This window comes from Cetorhinus maximus, chromosome 30 (genome assembly GCF_964194155.1).
Source record: "Cetorhinus maximus chromosome 30, sCetMax3.hap1.1, whole genome shotgun sequence".
Lineage (NCBI taxonomy): Eukaryota > Metazoa > Chordata > Chondrichthyes > Lamniformes > Cetorhinidae > Cetorhinus > Cetorhinus maximus.
This window is the reverse complement of record NC_135908.1, coordinates 812748-835697: the sequence shown is the minus strand read 5'-3', so window position 1 is coordinate 835697 and position 22950 is coordinate 812748. Positions and strand designations below refer to the sequence as shown.

Below are 22950 nucleotides of genomic sequence, written 5' to 3'. Positions count from 1 at the left end.
TTTATTTTCTCTCCAAAATGCAGGATGAAGAAGATGGTACATTGCAGTAACACGGGGTGGCGGGGGAGGAACCAGTCTTGGGACCAGCATCGTAAGCGGAGAACACATTTGCAGTCATGACCACATGTAACATGGTAATTTTGTGAGACATAACTCAGCAGAAAGCCCCACTGGTGATAGGGAGCAGAGACGAGACTAAACATCGGGCTCTTATGTTATAGTCCTTGCCATTATGGGGACTCGGCATCACGTAATATTACATATAGACCCCCATTCACACAATATCCTAACATGTCAGGTTTAATTTTTTAGATGAAACCCAATGTAATGTACTCTATGCATTAAAAAGTAAACAGAGCTCTTCTGCATCTTAAATGACGATAGTTGATGTGTCCCCCTGGGTGTCATTGGATCCCACTTAAACCAGTTGGAGAGTAGGTCATCTCACACATTTAAGCTTGCTTCAGGCAAGAGACAGTTTTCCTGAACTCTCAAACAGTGGGTGTACATATGCAAATGTGTTTGTGTTGGTTTTACTAAGATGTGTAATTTTTAATTAAGCTAGAGCAATTTTCCTTCATTATTCAAGTTTATACTTGTTTTTCCTCTCTGTGAAGTTACCAAGTTACACTTCACTCAGTTTAATAAGATGTGTTCATTTTCATAAACCCACTAATACAACTTAGAACTCGTCTATAATTACAATCATTGAGCGCAAAATTGCAGCGATAGAATGCAATTGTATCTCATTAAAATAGAAACTATCAGTCAAATGGATTTTTAAATGGTATAATTAGACAGAATTTATTTGCTTAAAAGTAATTGAGGTTAGATGTCAGCATAGCCTGAACCTATTTTGTATCAAACAGCTGCTTTGAAGCAGAAAAGTTTTGGTCAGTCACGATTAATGGTCTATGATCTGGTCTAGTTGCTTGTCTGCTTTGATTTGCACTCATGTATTATTTTTGGAAGTAGATGGCTATGTAGATATATTAGCTGTCGAAATAATGGATGAATAAATGGATTAAATAAATAGATGAATGAATGGCTAGGTAGTTAGTCGGGTAGACATAAAGCTGAATGGTTAGACTGAGAGATAGAGGAATGGGTGGATAGTTATACTGAGGAAGAAGCACATTCGTGGCCAGGGAGATAAATAGAAAATGGATAGATGGACAGTATTAAGAAATGACTGGTTAAATAGAATACCTAGATGAATGGTTAGATGGAAAAGTGGAAGGCTAGATTATATTGCATAGGCTAGACAGATGTGTAGATCAGATAGATAGATGAGCTAAATAGAAAAATAGGTATATAGAAAGCCTTGATTGAAAGCTGCTGTGCAGAATTATCTAGATAGATCAATGGATGGATGATTAGATGAATTGTCAGCCTGGATGAATTGTCAAGATAGATAAATATATTACTTTGATAATTGGACGCATGGCAAGACAGAACCTAGATAGATTTGTTGATGTATAGATGTGTGGATGGATTGCTTGATTAAAAAGAGACTACCAACTTGAAATAAATTTCTGTCTCCTAAGAAGAGCTCACTTCAAACATGTAAAGAAAAGTGATTGAGCTGCTCAACTCCTATTCCATAAAGGTTGTAAAACAAAACATGGCCAGTTATTGACAGAAAGAACAATTACTGTTATCAAACCGTACTGGGGACAAACACCAAAATGGATTTCAATTAGAAATGCATTTATTTGACAGCAAAAAGATTGACCTGATTCAGTAAATTGATATGCTGGCACCTTATAGGAACTGACACTCAAGTGTTGTTTAAAATATTTATTCTCCAACTTTATTAGAAGTCAGAAGTCAAACCCCAATCTTTCCTTTCAGTCAATTCTGTTGCCAGCAGGTGGAAGGTTTAGAGGAAAATACTGCATTTCTGCTACACTTTCCTGGCTCCCATAGTCTAGTGCCTACATGTTCAAGGCATCTTTTTTTGTGTGTGGCATTGGATGTATCCAACTGAGCTAGGTAATAGCAGTAAGACAATAGATTAAGCATGCTGGAATGCACTGTCTGACCATAGTGTTGTGTCCTGTCTTTCAAAAGGGAATTCAATAAATACTTCAAAAGTAAAAATTTGCAGGACTGTGGGAAAAGAGCAAAGGGAGTGGACTTAATGAGATAGCCTTTTCTAAGAGCTGACACAGGTACAATGGGCTGAATGGCCTTCTTCCATGTTATATGGTTCTACAACACCCAATTCTACCTAGAGACTGCCAAAGTGTATGTACATGTTATGTATATATGTGTAATAGGCAAGATGATTAATTAAATTTTAGGTTCTTGACTTCAAGTCTGAACTCTAACCTCTAATAAGGATATCATTTCTGAATTCACAACGTATTTGTAGAGCACCTGAGTGACCATTTGAGTGAGAGTTGAGGTTAATAAATATTTTTACTGTAAGCACATAAGGGATTGAGGTTACAGGTTTTACTGGTCACTTTCAACTGAAATCTCATTTCAAACTGATGATTGACATGAAGGTTTTATGACCACTTGTTTTCAAAAGCCTTTAAATCCACCTCTGCAGATCATCACTATTCATCACATGTAATATTAAGCTGTGCATTTTGTGTATTATTAAGCTATCATTCTGTGATTTTTATTCGCCTGGCACATAGTGACCAAGTTTTATTGACTCTGTTTAAATACACATTTGAATCCGAGATTACAACGCCCATTGTCATTTCTTGTCGAGTTTCACCTTAAAGCATTGCAACCTTAAGGAATTGGTCTGACTTTTCATTTGATCCAATGTGTCCCACTCCATGGAATTCCAGAGTGTTCCTATTGACTTGTATTCTGTGGAATTCCAGTTCACCCTTCACCCTATGGAATGCGATGCATTAATTCACTGCTGGTGCGTAGAATTCCTCAATGTGGCAATTCCTCATCCTGTCTGCTATATCGTACACACTTTGGCCGGGGTTTTCCAGCCCAGCTGTGGTGAGACCCGCTGCGGTGGGCCAGCTAAACGTCCGTGGACTTTCGGTGGGGCCGGACTATCCTGATGGCGAGTGGAGCCAGGAAATCCCACCCTTTGTCTTTTGTGTAATGAAACATTTCTTGGCTTCGGAAAATCATCACAACCATCATTGCTCGGTACACAATGCAGAAGTTGTGAAAGGTTAGTTGTGCATTTAACATGACCTGGCTACCCCTCAAGTGAAGACCCAGTGAGTTCAAAGACAAGCTAATGAGTGAAGCTTGGACCAATGCAGTTGCTGCTCAGCATCAAGTCATACAGAATGAGGGGCATGCAAAGGTGCATTGGATGACTTCCATTACCCGAGGACACATGTCTAACATTGTACAAGGGAAGGCGATATGTGAACCTATGAAAATGATGGGCAGGAAAAGACCAGTTGGCCGGTCAAGCCTGCCCCACACTCATGATGGCTGGAGCATCGTGACTGGATGCATTGCAGTCCGCTGCAACCTTGTAATCTCCGCAGAGAGCCAAAGGAAGCAGGGCCAATGGAAAATGTCTCCCTGGACCCCCGATCGAAACCAGTCCAATGATCATGTACTAATAATATATAATATGTGTGCTTCTAGATTATGTGTTTGTACTTTGTCTTTTTGTTATTATATGCTAAAGAATCTATGCCTCGGTATGGCCTCAATCTTTCTCCTCCTCTCTCGCTCGCTCTCTCTTACCCTATGACTTGGCTCCATTCTGCCTTAAGGGGTAATTTTGTGCTTCCCTGCTGTGTTTTACACTGACAAATCTGCCTTATTCATTCTCTGCTTTTCCCTCCTCTTTCTCTCCCCAGCACAAAGCCCAACAGTGGCCGATCCCTTACAGCAGGCTTACGCTGGCATGCAGCACTATACAGGTCATTAATATTGCATTCCTAATTTTGGCCTCTTGTTTTGGAAAACGGCCTGTTTTGTCTCAGTTCTGTTTATCGTTTAAAAAGTCGAAGTTGGTGTCATATTAGCAAGTAACAACTTCACATTGTAATGAGTTCACAATGTATGAGATGGGCGGGGGGGAATAGCCGCAGAAAGAAAGGGGCTGTCACCAGATTAAAGGATTTGTTTCTCTATTATACCCGAGTCGAATGAGGAAATTCCGCTCGTCGCACCATGAATTACTATGGTCTGCACTGCCTGGAAGGGGGGTGGTAGCGATAGTAACTCGCTAAAGAGAATTGGGATAAATAATTGAAAGAAAAATGTTTACAGGGTTGTAGGGAAAGTGCAGCAGGAGTGGGACTAAGTTGCTGGCTCTACCAAAGAGCCAGCACAGACACAATGGGCCAAATGGCTTCCTTCTGTACTGCATCATTCTATGATTGCATCATTATATTAAGTAACAACCAGCCAGGCAGACTACAAGGTTCGATCTGTGATCTGCGCTGTGTTAGCTGAACTGAGCTCTCCATTGGGATGCCACAGTCAACATCATCTCCACTTCCCCAGGGCAACAGACCATCACTTGAGATACCTGCCTGATTGTTGTTGTCCAGTGACACTGTTTGGGACATTGTGGGGCTGTCGAGTGAGGGCTGGACCAGGCACTTCTCTAGCCAGATAGGCCACTGCAGTCCAGGCTCATATATGAGCAGTGGTGTTTTGGGTGAATTGCCAGTGAGACCCCAGCTCAGAGTAAGAATCAGCTCTTTCGGGAGTGGGGAATTTTTTTTAACTATATCTTGAGAAACAGTTGCAAGGCATTGATCTCAGGGTGACTTCACACACTGTGAAAGGAATATTTGGGTTTGCTATCCTGAGGAGACTCTATTGTTATTTACTGTTTGTAAAATAAAAAGCACAGAAACATCCAAGGGGTCAGCCTTGCTCTGTTTTAATGGCATTGTTGTAATGACCATCAGATCACTATGAAGTTGACTTAATGTCTATCCTGCAAAATAATTATGTTATCAATTACTAGAACTTAAAGTATCTATATACCTTGTTAAGTTGACAGGGTGCGAGAACATTGAAGCATTCTGGGTGGGTGGGGGAGAGGTATGACAGCCTCTTTGTTGGGGAAATGCCTAACTTTGCATAAAGATTGAAGGATTTTTTGACCTTCTTACATTAATGAACATTGCCAGTAGTGTGCACAAGTACTGTGACTCCCCATTTCTGTTCCATATGCTTTTGATTTTGGGTGGAGTCTTGTCAAATCACCATTTATATTCTCAGCTTGCTTGGGCCAACCAATTGGGTCAGGGCTGATCTACACCTAACTTCCGTTTACCTGCTTTTGCTCCATATCCCTTGATATCCTCACCCAACAGAAGCCTATCGATCTCAGTCTGTGATTAGCCCATAATCCTCAGCACTTTTGGGGAGAGAGTTCTAGATTTCAACTACCCTCTGTGAGATGTGATGGGGGATTAGCTCCTGTCCGCTTCATCTCGTTCTGAAATGCTGTGCACTGTTAATGGTTACAACTAAATCCGGACTTATCATGGAGTCAGTTCAGGCAAATGCCACAGTGTGTTGATGATTTTTGTGTGGTAAATTTGTCAGACTGCCTACCAGGCATGCTCCCCTCCCTGGAAGATTTTCCTTAACTCTCCAATGCACTGAAATGAAGAGCCGGGAAGATCAACTCTCGAAATGTCTTTATTCTCTAGTTTTTGCCCTGTACCAATGGCATTGGACTTGGAGACTGGAAAATGGCTGCTCCATATTTTGTTAGCTCATTGGGTGGATAAATCCTAAATCAGAAGCCCAGTTAGCATCAACAGCTTGAGTGAGGCCAAAATGAATGGGAGCAGGGAGCTGAATGTTACATAAATACATCCAAAACAAAATGTGGGGTGAGTGTGTTCACTATTCTGCCTCATGGCCTGGAGGGTATTGTGGCGGACCTCGCTATAGAATTTGTCCCAAGATCCCCCCACGAATTTCCAAATGGGGCAAGTTCTATAACAGGACGTGATTAACTGCACCGGATCAGCTGGTGAAGCTAGAGATAATCCCATGAAGGGTAGTTGCCGGCAATCAAACTGTTTTGCCATATCATCTTACCTTTCAAAAAAAATAGTTGGCCAGTAAATGCTTATTGTAGCACAATAATATGAATCATTCACAACACACCAAAAATTGTATTTATGTCGTTCTTTAACCTAGTGAAATGACCCAAGGCACTTCAGAGGAATATTACCACACAAAATTTGACCCCTAAATCACTGCTTATCTATTTAAAAAATATCACTAAAACTCAGGCAATAGCATGAAATTCTGCCTCAAGTTGAATTAGATATGGCATCTGGTCTTGTTAGATCTTTCTTCAGGTGCCATTGTAACATATATTTCACTCCAATTTATTCACCTCTTCTCCTGAAGCCACTGATGATGCCGATGTTTCTTGGGCACCCACTAACCTCCCATAACTTCTCCATGTGTGGCCAATCTTCATGGGCTGAATTTTACAGCCCCATCGCAGCGGGGGAGGGGCTGTAAAATGCAGTGAGCCTTTAAAAATCCATTGACTTCGGCAGGACCGTAAAATCCCACTGTTGTAAAATTCCGCCCCATGTGTAAGGCCAAGCAGTGAGCATTGACAAAACCTTCAATCAGGAGCATCAAAGATCCTGTCCTCAGTGGGTTTGCACTCAGGTGTAATGTCCAGGTGTACTGGATTGACAAACCGGGGGCATCGACCCTGACTGACTTTGTGAACCTCCCTGGCTCAGCGGCTACCATGTCCACTTTGTATTACAGCTACTACCTCGAGTCTGGGCCCTAACTGGCCCATGCTGGGCAGTCCACTCATCACATGCATCATTGGAGGAAGCCAGCTGTATTTGTAATTGAGTTTTTTGGAACTGATCAAGGGAGGAGATAATCACCCTTAAATAAGGAGAGGTGGAGTTTGCAGTGATTCCTATAGTCTGTCCTGTACTGCAGGTAGAACGAGATTCTCTCTCATTGTGAAGTACTCCAGAATGTACTCCAGAATGCTATTCACATTGTGTTGTTCATTCTGACTGGGGGCAATAATCACTTCATCCTCTGAAGTTCTTGGTGTAGCAATTATCAGGTCCCCAACATTTGAATGCAGTTCGATGTATAATTTCGGACAGAGCAGGATCTATGTCTTTACGATGTTGGTAGGCAGTATTCTTTTGTTCCCTCGCTGACTGCCTGGTCCTGAGTGAACAAGGCAACATGGAACGATGAAAACTACGTCAGTATTGCTGAAAAAGAAACACATTGTGGAAGCTTTTCATCTTGCACACATCAGTACAATTTGCAAGAATATCAAATGTAAAAGGAACAACAATTTATAGAGTACACTTGCCAATCAATCAGCACTCTCTTCTCAAGAAGTGTAAATTGTTGTCCCCTGTACATTTGATATTCTTACAAATTGTGCTGATAAGTGCAACGTGAAAAACTTTGACAACATTTGTCTTTTGTCAGCAATACTCAAGGTCTGTACTACCCAACAACTATTTGAAAACTATTTCATCACTTGAACTGCATATCAGCCAATTTTGTCTTCAACTATTACCCGCAGGGATAACGGTGGGGGAGGAAAGCAATCTAAGATATTTGATCCAACCATGAAGATGAGACTGTTTAATCCCTGGAATCGGAGCCCTTAATTTCCAGAATGTTCTGACATTTGACTAATAGTATAGAACACAGTAGAGCTAACTCTTAAAGGGCTCTTTGCTATCATTTGACGTTTGCCATTGGAGAATTGCTAATAGTGCACTAACTATCCACCAGAAAAGTATGCCCGGAAATTCTAGCAGGGTTGTGGTGGGGAGAGTGGAGGGAAGATCAGAGGCCTAATTGAAAATGACCCCTGACCCCATCCCTGACCCTACCTCTGACCTGGTGTCTGACCCTGGGATCTAGGATGAGTACCCACACGGTTTGTTGCAAACACATGAGTCCAACTAGCGACAGTTTGGGCAATGGAATTGTTCACCCCTGCAAGCAATGTCAAAACCCTTTAGATTGTCAAACTGCCCTTCCCAGTCCGAGTAATGCTGGAGCTCACCAGACCCAGGGACTCGCTCACAAACCTTTAGCATCCCTCATTTCAACTGTGTGCGTGTTGCCAACTCTGACTCAGTATATTCCTAATGGTTTCATCACATGATCTCCTGCTTCCAAGCACCCGTCCCCCACACTCCCACCATTGACCTGCTAACACATCAATAATTGTGTGTTGCCCTGCCTCCTCACACTAACTGGTAAGTGAATAGACTCCATTACCCGAATGGATTGCTGGTCAACCAAATATCCCCCTCCTCTCTTATGTTTCTTTTAACTAAAACTAAAAGTGTTCAAAGAAAATGAAGAAAACAAAGTATTCTTTTTTCATACTCCCTTAATTTTTTGCCCCCGATTTGCTCACAGCAAAGCCCAGGAGATTAAACCTTAATTTTAGAAAAGTCCAGGGCAAAACAAGTGGTTTGGCCATTGTAAATTACATTACAGTGGCTGAGAACTTCAACCTAGAACAACAGGGGCAGAATCCAGAATAGCTGCTGAAACCTGGGTCCACCCCTTGTTTTTGACCCCTTTGTGACCCCATTCCCCCGTCAATCCCTGTACTGTCATCATTAAATCATCCATACGAACGTACAAACCTATGAACTAGGAGCAGGAGTAAGACACTCAGCCCTTCAAGCCTGCTCCAACTTTCAATAAGATCATGGCTGATCTGATTCTAACCTCCCGTCTGCCCCGATAACCTTTCACTCCCTTGTTAATCAAGAATCTATCTAGCTTTACCTTAAAAATATTCAAAGACTCTGCTTCCACTTCCGATTTCGGTACCAGTACAACAGGTGAACTCCAGTTACTGCAACTATTCTCAATTATATCATTTCGAAGCATGAAGTCAATTTCTTTCTGTACTTGTGATAATTTTGCTGGATTTAAACTATTAGGATGTTGCCTTACCAAAGATGAAACTTCTACGGACACATGATGTATAGCTAAATCTGTCCCCCCTGCTCAACTTATTTCCACAAATAGCTTTGTGTGACTGTAATAGCTTTTCCAAATCACTTTGACACTTGTCTGGAATGGAATTCAATACTACATTTAAATTTTCAAGTACCCCCTCATTATCCAATTTGATTAGAGGAAAATCAATTTCAGAATTCTGCATTTCTACATATTTCTCATTATCTACCACCACTAACACTTCCTTTTGGTCCTCTTCCCTGTCAAATTACTTCTTAGACATATTTACATGACACGCCCTCTGCTTCTTTATTCTATCTGGAATATTTATTAAGTAATTTACTTCACTCGGTTTCTTTTGAATCCTGTAAGGCCCACTAAGCCTTGCCTTTAATGAGTCACCCAGTACTGGTAACAGAACTGGTACTTTCTCTCCAAGCTGCCGCTTTCCTGTCTGCTTCACTTTCATCACTTGCTATGATACCTTTAAATGTTCCCTAGCCGACCTACACACTCTATCTAATCCCTCTCTGAAATTTGATACGTAATCCAGAAGAGTAGTTTCTGCATTTTGACCCACCAATTTCTCATAAATCAATTTCAGTGCTCCCCTTACCTCATGACGATAGACTAGTTCGAAAGGACTAAAAGCAGTCAATGCATTAGGAACATCCCTATAGCAAATAACAAGAATGGAATTTACCTATCCCAAACCTGTGGATAATCCTGACTGTATACTCTCATCATAGTTTTTAGAGTTTGATGCTATCTTTCCAAAGCCCCTTGTGACTCAGGATGATAAGCTGTTGACTTAAATTTTATCATCCCCAAACTGTTCATTGCTTCCTTAAACAGCTGTGACATAAAATTTGAACCCTGATCTGATTCTATTTCCTTAGGTATACCCTATCTTGTAAAAAAAATTTTTTAGTTAACTCTTCCACAACCTTCTTTGTTGTAATATTTCTCAAAGGTATCACTTCAAGAAACCTGGTAGACACATCCATTATGGTCAGTAAATACTGATTTTCACTTTTAGTCTTAGGGAGGGGTCCTACACAATGAATCATGACCCTAATAAAAGGTTCTTCAAATGCTGGAATGGGAATTGAAGGTGCCAGCTTAATCACTGCTTGTGGTTTCCCTATCACCTGACATGTGTGACATGTTATGTAGAATTTGACTACATCCTTACGCAATCCAGGCCAAAAAATATGTTTTTGTATTTTTGCCTGTGTATTTCTAAATCCTAAATGTTCCCCCATTGGAGTTTCATGAGCTATCCTCAGACTCTTAATTCTATATCCAAATTGTATTTCTGATGTACCTCCCTCCAGCTTTCATTTGCTGAAACATGATACGGCCTCCATTTTCTCGTTAAAACATTACCCTTAAGGTAATAACATGCTGGAATGCATTTTGCCTCTGTTTCTGAGTAAACTTTTTTGACATAAATGTTGTATTTGCAAATCCTTTTTTTTGTAACTCCACTAACCTCCTAGGGTTAAACACTTCGGCTGAATTGTTTTCCAATCATTCTTCCTGAACAATGTTATCAAACACAGTGTCAGCTAACTGGATTTCCACACCTCCTCCATGCCTTTGAACTTCCTGTTCTTCCTGTTTCAACCTATGAGCCTGTGATCTTGTTATCACTCAATCTGGAAATAATCCAGGATGCTCTCTCTGCAACACTTCTGTTAAAGACACCTCTACAGATTGTTCAACTACGAGAGGCATCACCCACATTTGTGATCCAGCTATATCATTACCCAAGATAAATTGAACTCCTGCAATGAGCAATTTTTCACCACTCCAACAGTCACTTCACCTGTTTCCACTTACTCTCTAAATTTACCTTCCACAAGGGAATAGGTTTAGCATCTCCATGAACCCCACTTGTTATCACCTGTTCCTGCAACACTCCCTCTGAACAGCAAATATCACTATCCCACAACATTAAGGATTGGCTAGCCCTTGTGTTTCTTAAAATTTTAAGATCTTTATCTACTTCACCCTGTACACATGGAAAGACTTTCCCTTCACATACAAAATCTTTAAACATCTCTGTAACCTGCTCCTTAGAATTCTCTAGGGTAAATTGTGAACACATTCCCACTCCTTCACCTATCACTGATTCTTCCTGTTTTACCTGGACACAAACCACTGGTTTCTCCTGTGCCTGAGCCTCAGAATCTGCAGTACTTTTACTTCCAGAACTTTTCTGCACCCCTATAATTCCAACAGATTTTCCCTGCAATTTCCAGCACACTGACTTTGTGTGCCCAACTTCATTATAATGAAAACACCTCAATTTTCCAATGTCACTTCTACCCTCAGCGCTTTCCTTTTTATTCTGAGAGAAAACTTCCTGCGAATTTCCACCTACTCCTCTTCCCTGACTACCCACCTTCCTTTCACCTTCCACTTTCTTTCCTTTTCCGATTTGAAAGGGTGACGGAGGAAGATTTAGTTCTATGAACTAACTCCTAATCATCAGCTATCTCTGCTGCTTACCTTACAGATTCAACCCTCTGTTCCTCCACGTGAGTTCTCACTACCGAAGGAATTGAATCTTTAAATTCTTCCAAAAGATTTACCTAAGAGTTGCATATGTTGTCTCTATCTTTAATGCCCGTATCCACCGGTCAAAATTATTTTGTTTTACTCTTTCAAACTCAATATAAGTTTGCCCAGGCTGTTTTCTCATATTCCTAAATTTCTGCCTGTATGCCTCAGGATACTGATATGCACTCAAAATAGCCTTTTTTTTACCACATTATAGTTCACCGATATATCTTCTGACAGTGAAACGTCATGTGTTCTACCCATCAACCTGGATTGTAACAACAATGTCCAGTTTTCCTGTGGCCATTTCATCTGTTTGGCTATCTTCTCAAATGAAATAAATAATGCTTCAACATCTCCTTCCTCAAACTTTGGAAGAGCTTGTACAAATTTAAACATCTCCCCACTGGGTTCTACTCTGGAGATAAGTCCTTCCTCATCTACTGGTGTCTCTGTTTTAATTGCCTGTATTTTAAGCTCGAATTCTCTCTCTCTTTTTCTCTTTCCCCCCTTTCTAACCTCACCATCTCTATTTCCCTTTCTTGTCTCTCTTTTTCTCTCCTGCCTTTCTGCCTGTTCCCTTTGAAATGCTCTTTCTTTTCCTTTATCTACTGCCTCTAGCTCAAGTTTTTTTCAAACTTGTTCAAGTTTAAGCTTCTTCATTTCTGACTGAAGTCTCACTACCTCCAACCGTGACACAGGTATCATTTCCAACTTTAAATGCTGTGCTATATCATCAATTATATTTGCTTTCTTAACCCCTGCAGGTAACCCTAATTGTAATTTATCTGCCAATTCCATTAACTTAGCTCTATTTACCTTTTGTAAACCAACCAAAGTTATAACTTCAACTCCCAGACAAGTCTGAGCAAGTGCCAAAGCCATATTGCAATCTCACCACTTAAAAAATACCTCGCACCAACTCCTGAATTCAAAGTGCTTCTTGTTAAGCAAAGTGCTTAACCTTAAGATTCACCAACTCCAAACCAGTTAAGGGATTTCAAATATACCCCGCAAAGAGCCTCAATTTCTGTTATGACACAGCAGATGGTAAATGCTGAGCTGTTCAAATCCCAGAGGGAGACTTGAAACAATTGTCACAACTAATTTTCAATTTGTAAGTTTCGAGATGTGGACTTTGAATTTAGTAATAAGACCACTGAGCCTTAAGAGGTTTTTATAAAGCTAAATTAAACATTTATTATTAAAAAAAAAGATTATAAGCACACACGTATGTCTACAAATTATTGCTATAATAACTTCTAAATCCCCTAATTAATTTAACTCCCAGTTACACTTTTGTTAAGGCAACATTAAGACACATAGATTTTAAGAGACCCAGGCAAAGTAAACGACACCCTGAACAGTTGGATTCAAAGTGAGTTCCTGGAGGCAGCAGTTTGGTACTTACAGGTTGCAGGCTTTTCACACTTGTTGGATCTTAAACTGCCCCCGTTACAAACAGGCTTCTCTCCTTTATACACATTTTCCTTTTTGAATGCAAATTCCCATTGTTTCATCATAATGTCTTTTGAACTTTACCTCTCCACTAGTAAAAAAATCTATCATAGTACCAATTCCACCAGTAATCTTTGGGAAAAATAAGTAAACACACTATTTCTTACTACTTCTGCCGGCGAGGTAAACATTACACCCCCTCCTTTGAATTCAAGCCATTATAGGTTGTTTAAAAATGCAAATATTCCCTTTCACGTTCTAAAACTTTGCCATGTTTACCTAATTAACATTTCAAACCTAACTTCTGTTCTTAAATCAAAGCACCCAGACTAGCTGCCTCTAATTCAATTAAACCATACATACACACACACACATCCCACTATTATTCTATTTTGCAATAAATTCCAATAACACTATGAGAATTATTATATCTCTCTGACACCCCTACACCATGAGCTTTTATTTTCTACAATAACCTTTGATGTGGCACCAATCTAATGTCTTTGGAAATCTAAGTACATCCATTTGTTCCCCTTTATCCATAGCACATGTGACCCTTTTAAAGAACTCCAATACATTGGTTAAATATGATTTCCCTTACACTAAACCATGGTGACTTTGCCTGATTGCCTTAAACATAAACATCTAACCTGTCCCCAGAAATTTTGGGAGGACCCATCATTATAATAATGCATACAGCAAAACTTCCCTGATGGCTTTTCTTCAGTTTGTAGACCCTGGCAGATTTCCTTCCCTAAAGGGCAATCATGAACTAGATGGGTTTCTAAACAGCGTTCAATGATAGTTGGCATGGTCACCATTACTAAGACTAGCTTTATATTCCAGATTTATTAATTGAATTTAGCTTCCACCAGCTGCCAGGATGAGATTTGAACCCATGGCCCCAGAGCATTAGCTTGGGCCTTTGCCTTACCAGACCAGTGAACTTATCACGTGGCTACCATCTCCATCTTGACCTCAACAGCAGCAGTCAGCTCATCCCAAGTGTCCTCAAGGGCCTTGGCAGTAGGAGAGTGGGGGAAAACCAGTCTGAGTTTCCACTCCCTATCGTTATCTAATGACTCTGTTAGAAAGTGCACTGGTGCACAAGAGGTGCAGAATTTAGTTTAACATTGGATCCAGCCCCCTTCACAAGCAGCCCAGGCTTAAATAGCTGGCTCATCCCATAGGCTCACACATGAAGAACTGAGAAACTGGATGAGTGCTCCTCATGCCCCTCTGGAACTGTAACATTGAAACAGCAAAAATACTTACTACCACAGGGAATGCCTGAGGCAAATAGCATGGATACTAGATAGGAAGAAATGAATGGAAGGATTTTCTGATAGGGTTGGATGAAGATGGATGGGCGGAATCTTGTGTGGGACACACTGGCTTGGATCAGTTAGGTCAAATGGCTGTGCATCTGATATATTACTCAGCGCATTGCTGAAGGATCGCTGGAGAGAAAGGGTGCAAAAGGGGGACAGCAAATAAAAAAGAGGAATAGTCAAGAAAAATCTACTTTAATGAGAAGCAAAGTCAGAGTTTAGGTTGAGGCAGCGAGGACTGGCATTGTCCGACAGGTGTGCTGAACAGATTGTAGGCTCACTTCTGTGCATACTTCATCCAACCCAGATCCCCATGCAGCGCTTGACATGACCACCTCCAGTCTGTGTCAGTCATTCCAACTGAACCAGAGGGGTGATGACTGGCTGGGTTGGAGATTCAATTCCCTAATTATTTTTATTTAGAATGAAATGAATAAAAAATGCTCCTTCCCCCCCCCACTCCCTGAAAACATGTCCCATCACAGCAATAAAGAAAAGTGCACTGGAACCAAAGCAGTCTGTTGCATTGCGAGTCCATTTGACACCTTCACTGCCTTGAGCCAGGGGGAGTTGGAACTCTGTGCTGACTAATTATGTGGCAGAAGTGGCATTGACCGGGCATCATGCCACAACTTATTTTTCAAAGAAATAAATAGAAATTAAAAATTCCTGGTCTGACAGCAGCCTGCTGTCAGCCTGTCAATCCACACACAAATTTAATTTTCAGTCAGAAATGAACAACGACACTAACAGCATCTTGAATTTTTATCATGTGGGAAAAAAATGTCCCAAGTCTTTTAGGAAGCACAGGAGTAGACCATTCAGCCCCTCAAGCCTTCAATTAGATTGCTGCGAACTGTATCGCAACCTCTTGTCTACATGCAGGGTTCCATAAACCTTTAAACCCTTCCCTAATGAAAATCTCTCATACTCAATTTTGAAATTTTCAATTGATCCCCAGTCTCAACAGCTTTTCAGGGACAGAGTCCTAGGTTTCTACTATCTTTTTTGTGAAGAAGTGCCTCCTGACATCACCCCTGAATGGCCTCGCTCTCAGTCAAATTGCCTCTTATTTGACCTTGGTACTTTCCTGATCTTAAACAATTGGTGTGCGATTATATGTGGGGAAACTAAAGGGTTAATTCCCTGTCTTGCACTCTCAACATTCACTGGAGGTATGGAAGGGATAATCAAGTTAACCCTCGCTCTGGCCTGTGCTCATGGTGTGAGCGTGGGATTGGCCTTCAGCATTAAGAATCCTGTTTTTTCTTAGTAAGTAGATAAATTACAACAGTTCCTGCCAATAAGAAAAAAAAATGAACTGCAATATCAAATAATTCTTTCCTTTTCTCCCCTTGTTTAGGTTCTCCTGCTCTATGCTCCATTCCCCAATTGAGAGTGCAGCCAGGTAACCTGCACCCAGGCCTCTGTCAGTGTTACTCTTGTCTCAGTTGAGGGGTTGGGGGTTGATGCATGAGAGTGACCTGTGGGCGTGGGGGATTGTGTGGAGGTCAATCACATTCCCGTTGAGTTTCCCTCCCTCCCTCCAGGAAGCTGTCTGTCTTCTGTCCTTTTACCTGTCTCTGTGGTTGAGATTGTGAGTCAGCCTGGTGGGCAACTGTGGGCATGAAGTGGTATTGTGCCATATGTGTAGCCAACACTGCCACACAGCTTTGAAATAATAATAACTCCTGTCCATTCTGATATGGCCGAACTTTGGAGTGGGGAGAGGGTGGTCACAACAGTCCCCAAAACAAAAAAAAACTTCTTAAATAACAGTCACAGGACCTTGTGCACACTGTCAGGCCCATTGGAGCACAGTCAATAACCCTGAACTCCTAAATTTAATTTCAAAATGTAGCATCGTTTTGACAATATAGCCTGCCTAATGGGAGCAAAAGTAAGCAATGAAAGGAAAATATTTGGTCTCTGAAGGCCGCAGGCTTTTCTAATTGAGACAGGATTTGGGATGCGGTATTATTGTTATTGAACCAAACATTCTTGTCCGTACGATTGAGCTTCATTTTCTAATAACAGGATATCCCTGGCTTCACTCTAAAGTACCGTGTTATGTGTCAATAGTCTTGGAATTTCCTGTCCTGCTCTTTGAGCTGATTGTTTACACTGTTTGAATATGCTGAAGGAATTTAATAATTCACAAGACTGTCTTCTCCTTTTTGCAACCCAATAGCGGCCTATCCAGCAGCCTATGCTCCTATTAGTCAGGCGTTCCCACAGCAACCCCCCATAATTCCTCAGCAGCAAAGAGAAGGTAAGACAAAAGAGTCTTTGCTTAATTTTACTTCAATGTCCTTGCCGCTTTTGAAACAGCATTGTTCAAAGTACCCTACAAAAGGAAGACGCAATGCATGATTTTAGTCAGCAAAGGTGTGTGTTTATTGTGTTACAATCAAGTGAGGAGGGGTCAAATGGTTCCCCTCTTTTCCCTTTCTGTGTTTGACTGCAACAACGTTTTGTGCTTTGAAAAGGATACACTTGCCAATTTAGTGAGTACATAACTTTTCACATGATGTGATCGTAACAGAACCAGTCAGACAGGTTTTCTTGAGTTTAACAAAGAAAGAGGTGAGTGTTATTATACTTAAGCTGATTTAAGGAAAATAATAAAATACACTCCAATTGTCACACACACACACACTCTTGAAGGTCACACGTATACAAATAGATTACAGAGTGGGGAAGGATAGGTTGGTCAAATTAAATAAAAGGAACATACAGTCTGTAGTTTGGGAATGCGGCTGGCTTCAGACTGAATCCAGTGGTATCGCAACTTTCCTTCAGTGATCCCGATGCTTCCAATTTAAAGATGTAGACAGCTGATTCGCTATGTTAAATTCTTTTACAAAGTCTCTGTCAGCAGCAAGGACGTCTGTAGCTGGTCATGGTCAGCAAACAGGGTTCAAATCTTGCAAGGTAGGTTGGAGAGAGAGGGAGGAAGGAGCAGCCCCACTTGGGTCTTCTCTCATCAGTGTCTCCGCTATTTGTCCTCTTACTACAGGGAAAGTAAAAGCTTAAACACACAATGGGTGGACCTGTCACATGAACATCACCCAGTGATTCAAACATGGTCATCACTAGTGTATTCTCCTTGCAACTTTAATCAGTTCATGTCAGGAAATCCCCCTCTCACAACGAGGGCTCTATTGTTTAAGTGATTGTGTTTAAGGCATTCCTATTATAGCTTGATGAGTTCATGTCTAGGGATCCTCTCTTGGCTAGGGTCCTATTGTCCAAGCAATTAGACTTAATGGGTCATCTCCACCAGTTGAATACCTCAGTTGATTGCCTTGGCGCTTTGCTACTGGGGACAGGATACATGGTTCACTCATAATCCCCAAGTCATTGTCCTTGATGGGTCTTTGCAGACATGCTGTCTCCATCCAAATGGATTGGAATGTGTAATGCACAGTGATGCAAATTGGGGTAGTAGTCTTTAGCTGCAAGCTCAAGTCACCTTTAGTCTCTGCGCTTAAAAAGTCTCTGTTTTTAGAAGTTCAATTCAGATTTCTAGTCAGTGGATTAAACATCATTATTTGACATAAAGCACGTTTTCGTGAAAATTGGGAATTTAAAAGTGCCTGTGAGCATCTTGGCTTGAGAGAAACAGCCTCTGATTTACATGAAGTAAAGGTGGTTAAACCCCAGCAGAAATGGAAACTCTGTTTCTATTGACACATTCTTAAAGTGGCATGATAAGCAAAATTTGAGAGATTTTCTTGTATTGTGAACATTTTTTAGTAGAAAATCTATAAGTATATATGTCATATGACATGACAAATACCACCACTCATGAAGTGACTATAACTCATCCTTCACGTGTAATCCAATCAGGTCCACTTGTCATGACCATGGCCTTTTGGTATTATTTTAGGCCCATCTATCAGTTCAACTTAAAAATGAATCACTAGAGATCCCGGGCAGGTTGTATCCATCACAATTGTGAGTTGACTGGATTATATTAATGGTTTGTGAACTGCATTAGCAGTTCACCATCCACATTGCTGGTTCGTTGTGGAAATTGAACTACTTTGAGTTCCCTATTCAAGGATTTTCCATTCATCCACTTGTCATCCAATCATTTTCGACCAATTATGCCTGTTCCCATATCTCTCCAGCTGCAAGATGGAGGCAGAATGGCTGCGTATCATCATGGGTACGGGTGCTGTGACTGATAACCTATTCAGCTATTTTAATGTGATGCCCTAATCAGTTCCATTTGTACCTTCAAAATGACAATGGCAATGTCGCTTTAAAATGGCTGGAATGTAGAGCTGACTGTAATTGCTTTCTCAAACCCAAGCCAGTCAGCGAAGTATGAAATTAGACACTAATATTTTTCTTGATAATAGGTTTATTCACAGAATGCAGCTTTACATATATCTGCTTCCTACCTAGAAACGCAGTGTTCCAGCAGTCTTTCTTTATAAGTGCTCTAAGTACCTAATTAAACAATCCCCTTCACCTGTGTATCTTAGCAATATACTTAACATACCATTAACAGTAACTTGTTAAAAGTCGTGTTTATCAGTGGATGTATATGGACATCCGAAAGTGTGAGTTAACCAGTCCTGTTTTACCAGTTTAGAAGATACTTTCAATGAGCGTAGACACCGACTGGTACATAGACCCACGCTGCAACAGATGATACCCCTTTACCACAGCAACGCTCTGTCTCACCCACTCAGCAATTTACCCAAATTCTCTTGATTGTGCCACTTGCCGTTATGGTTGTGAAAAGACTGAACTGTTTCTGAAATGTTGTAATGATGCATGAAGCCTCTACACTCCATTTGAAAAATTTCCTCCTGACCCCTCGCCTCACCACCATCCCATTTCCGAGACGCAGAATAGAACCTTGCAAAGACTCAGAGACAGGTCTCCGCCCACCATTATAAGGAACTGATTCTGTAGGAAGCAAGTTATAATTGTAGAATAAGCCCCAGCTATAAAATTAACATAGAATCAAAGATTGTTTATAGCATGGAAGGAGGCCATTTGGCCCATTGAGCCCATGCTGGCTCTCTGTTAGTCCCACTGCCCTGCCCTTTTCCTGTAGCCATGCAAATTAACAGGGATTTAATGAGTTCCAGTCAACACTTCATTCCTGATTCATTTTAAATGGACATTGCCATCTCAATTGAGGGGGAAAGAATAAATAATGAATTCTCTTTAGGATCATAAAATTAGTTCCCTCCTATCTTTCTCCTGAAGACACTGATTTTTGCTGAGTATAGCTACCAGTTAAGCACAAAATGGTCATTATTAATTTGTGAAGCTAGACGGCTAGCAGGCCACTTCATTTTAGCAGTGATCATAACCACGTACTCTTTGGAAATCTATGCCAGTATAGCCAGAGGCAACCAGAGGGTACTCAGAAGCAGGATTCACTCATTCTCAGGATGTGAGTGTCACTGGCAAGACCAACCTTTATTGCCTGTTCCTCGTTGCCCTGAAACAGTGATGGTGATGATGATGGCTGCCTTCTATAAACATTTGATACAATGTGTGGCTTGCCAGTCCAATTCAGAGGCCATTTAAGAGTCAATAATGTTGGTGTGGGAGTGGAGTCACACCCAACCAGACTGGGTAAGCACAGCACGTTTCCTTCCCAAAGAACCAGTTCAGTTTGTTTTATCAAACCAACAACTATGTGGACACCAGCTTTATATTGATAAATTTTTTTTAGCTAATTTTGATTTCTCAAGCTACCATGAGTAGGATTCATACTCATATTCTCTGGGTTATTGGTTCAGGTGTCTGGGTTACTCATTCTTGATTTTTATTCTAGTGTGGGATGTGGGTGTCGCTTTTAAGGCCAGCATTTCAATGCTACGGGCCAAGTGCTGGTGAATGGGATTAGGTAGGTAGGTCAGGTGTTTCTCATGTGTCGGTGCAGACTCGATGGGCCGAAGAGCCTCTTCTGCACTGTGATTCGTTGCCCATCCCTAATTGCCCTTGAACTAAATGGCTTTGCTAGGCTATTTCAGAGGGCAGTTAAGAGTGAACCATATTGCTGTGTGTCCGAAGTCACATGTAGGCCAGACCAGGTAAGGATTAATGAACCAAATATGTTGTTACCATAATCTATGATAGCTTCACGGTCACCATTACTGAGACTAGTTTCTCAATTGCAGATTTATTAATTAATTAATCAAATTTCACCAGCTGCCATGATGGGATTTGAACCCATGTGCTCAGAGCATTTCGGACTCGAAACGTTAACTCTGTCTTCCTCTCCACAGATGCTGTCAAACCTGCTGAGTTTTTCCAGCAATTTTTGTTTTTGTTTGTCTAGAGTATTAACCTGGACCATTGGATTATTTGTCCAATGACATTACCACTATGCCACCATCATTCCTCACACACCCATTAGTTCACCATCATTACATGGACATCAACATCAGTTGACACATTAGGTGCAACAACACATTCTATCCCACGATGCCCAAACCACCTTGCTTTAGCTAGGCCCATATACTCATAATTTTTGCTTACTGGCAACATCTGTACCCTCATAGTTAATCTGTCTGAAGATAATACCATCCACTATTTATAAATGGATATGAACTAAGATGTTACAATAGAGTGGTTAATCCAGAGATAAATCACTATGACATGGGGCACCCACCTTGGTTCCAGTCTGATGAACTGTACACATTGAAAAGCACGCATGTTGGTAATTACTGTTCTGCCTATGTATTCTTCAATGTGCAGTGATGTGAAATGGTTTAATCCTGAGCGCTTTGGCACTTGAATACTGTCAATATCTGATGGCGCTATTTGTTTCCCTTCAGGACCAGAGGGCTGCAATCTGTTCATCTACCATCTGCCGCAGGAGTTTGGGGATGCTGAACTCATGCAGATGTTCATGCCTTTTGGCAACGTCATCTCTGCCAAAGTCTTTGTTGACCGTGCCACCAACCAAAGTAAATGCTTCGGTGAGTGAAATCCTTTATTGACTGGGGGGGTGGGGGGAGGGGGGTGGGCGGCAGGGGCTGGGTAGGGGTAATAGGAATTGGGGCTGGGCTGTTGATTGTGTTTGAACCTGCTGGGGCCAAAATAGCAATGCAGGGCACAGCCAGGCCCTGAGACTTTTTAATGTTTGCGATCCTGCAGGATTTCCTAAGGCATCTTTAACTGGAGTCTTTATCAGGAGGATTGAAGGCATTAAGATAACTAGAATCAGGATTTTAGAGAGCAAAAGAAGTGAACAAGGAAGATAGACAAGATACTGTGTCATTTAAGATCGTGATCTTTGCATCAGAAGTCATCTGAACCTTGAAATACAATTGTTCATATTCAAATTAATGTGCATTTCTTTTGTGAACATTTCTGTGATTGGTATGGTCACCAGAAGAAATATCTAGGAGAACTTGCCTGACAGTGTGAGAGAATTGCAGTTGATTTATTAAATATAGGCTGTATGTGTTGCTATGTTAGCATCAGTCAGTGTAGTCTCTGTATGTAATCAGGGATTAACATTAGCAGAGGACTGAGGTACAAGACTGGAAAGGCTCAAAGGCTCAGAGGGAGAGAGTTAAAAGGCAGAGTCTCATTGAGGTGTAGAAGATAACATACTGTATAAGAAAAGGTAAATCCAAAATATTAATAGTCGTAGGACAAGGGAGTACAGGTTCAAACAAGCAGCAAGGTAATTTTCTTTCACACAGTAAGTGATCAGTTTACAAATTGGGCTTCTAGGTTGGTCAATGGAGGCCTAACTCCAGAATTAGTAAAACAATAGATGCTCGGATGGGAAGGCACTATTTCTTTCTAAGCGAATGAACTGAGATGTGTAATAAGGTGCAGCTTTACAAGGCTCCACAGCTGTTGCAGACCCTCATTTGAGAAAAGAGTGGGCTCATAGATCTGTCTATAAAACTGTGGTCCTGATTCTCACACTGATAGCTGACCCATAGTCTCCTGTGTCTGTATAACCCGGAATCCATCAATACCATTTGTAGGTTCTAATCACGAACTCACCTCATCTCCCTCCCGCCCCCCCGACCCCACTGTAAAATTAACGCTAATGAAATGAAAATTATCATATTTTAAATTGTGTTATGCATCAACAACAACGATAACGCCAATGAATTGTGAAATTGTGATAGAGTCAGTGTGAGGTACAGCCGGGTGTATCTGCAAGGCTGGTATATCACCTGTACCAGGTGTGAATAGGTATTGCATACAGGATAAACTGAAGCACAATAAGCTACTTAACATTAAACTAGCTGAAACATGAGTGAGGCTCAACAGCTATAGAAATAAATGAATCAGTCTAAAGTTTTTGAATGATATGGATGGTCCATAAGGATTTCAAAAGTTACTCTTTATTGGGGATTTTAGTGACATAAGAGCAAAGCCTGGTTTATCTTTATAAATAATTTTTAATTCAGTATTGACCCTCAGGTTCTCAGTGGAGCACAGCGCCTTGGGCTCCCCACAGCTCTTCAGTCACTTACGCAAGTTACTGTCTTTGAGCTAGTGAGGCTTATTGGGCTATTCGCTAGGGAAGGGCATCACAGTTCAGCCTGGTCCAATCCGCACAGGCACACGTTCCAGCAGGGAATCACACAAGCTCAAATGCATGACTTAATTTCCCCCCCCCGCCCCCCCCCAGTTAGATAGTGATCATAAGCTTATGGTC

General features: G+C 41.1%; 1 protein-coding gene across 3 annotated transcripts in view; it reads left to right on the top strand.

The window, feature by feature from the left end:
• The window catches only part of LOC144669960 (CUGBP Elav-like family member 4), a 728627-nt gene that overhangs the window by 666937 nt on the left and 38740 nt on the right, over nucleotides 1-22950 (top strand). For all 3 annotated transcript variants that reach the window (XM_078532250.1, XM_078532252.1, XM_078532249.1), the window contains exons 9-11: nucleotides 3807-3869; nucleotides 16474-16554; nucleotides 21098-21241. In XM_078532250.1, coding sequence (XP_078388376.1) covers nucleotides 3807-3869; nucleotides 16474-16554; nucleotides 21098-21241 — 288 coding nt within the window. The remainder of the gene's footprint in view (nucleotides 1-3806; nucleotides 3870-16473; nucleotides 16555-21097; nucleotides 21242-22950) is intronic.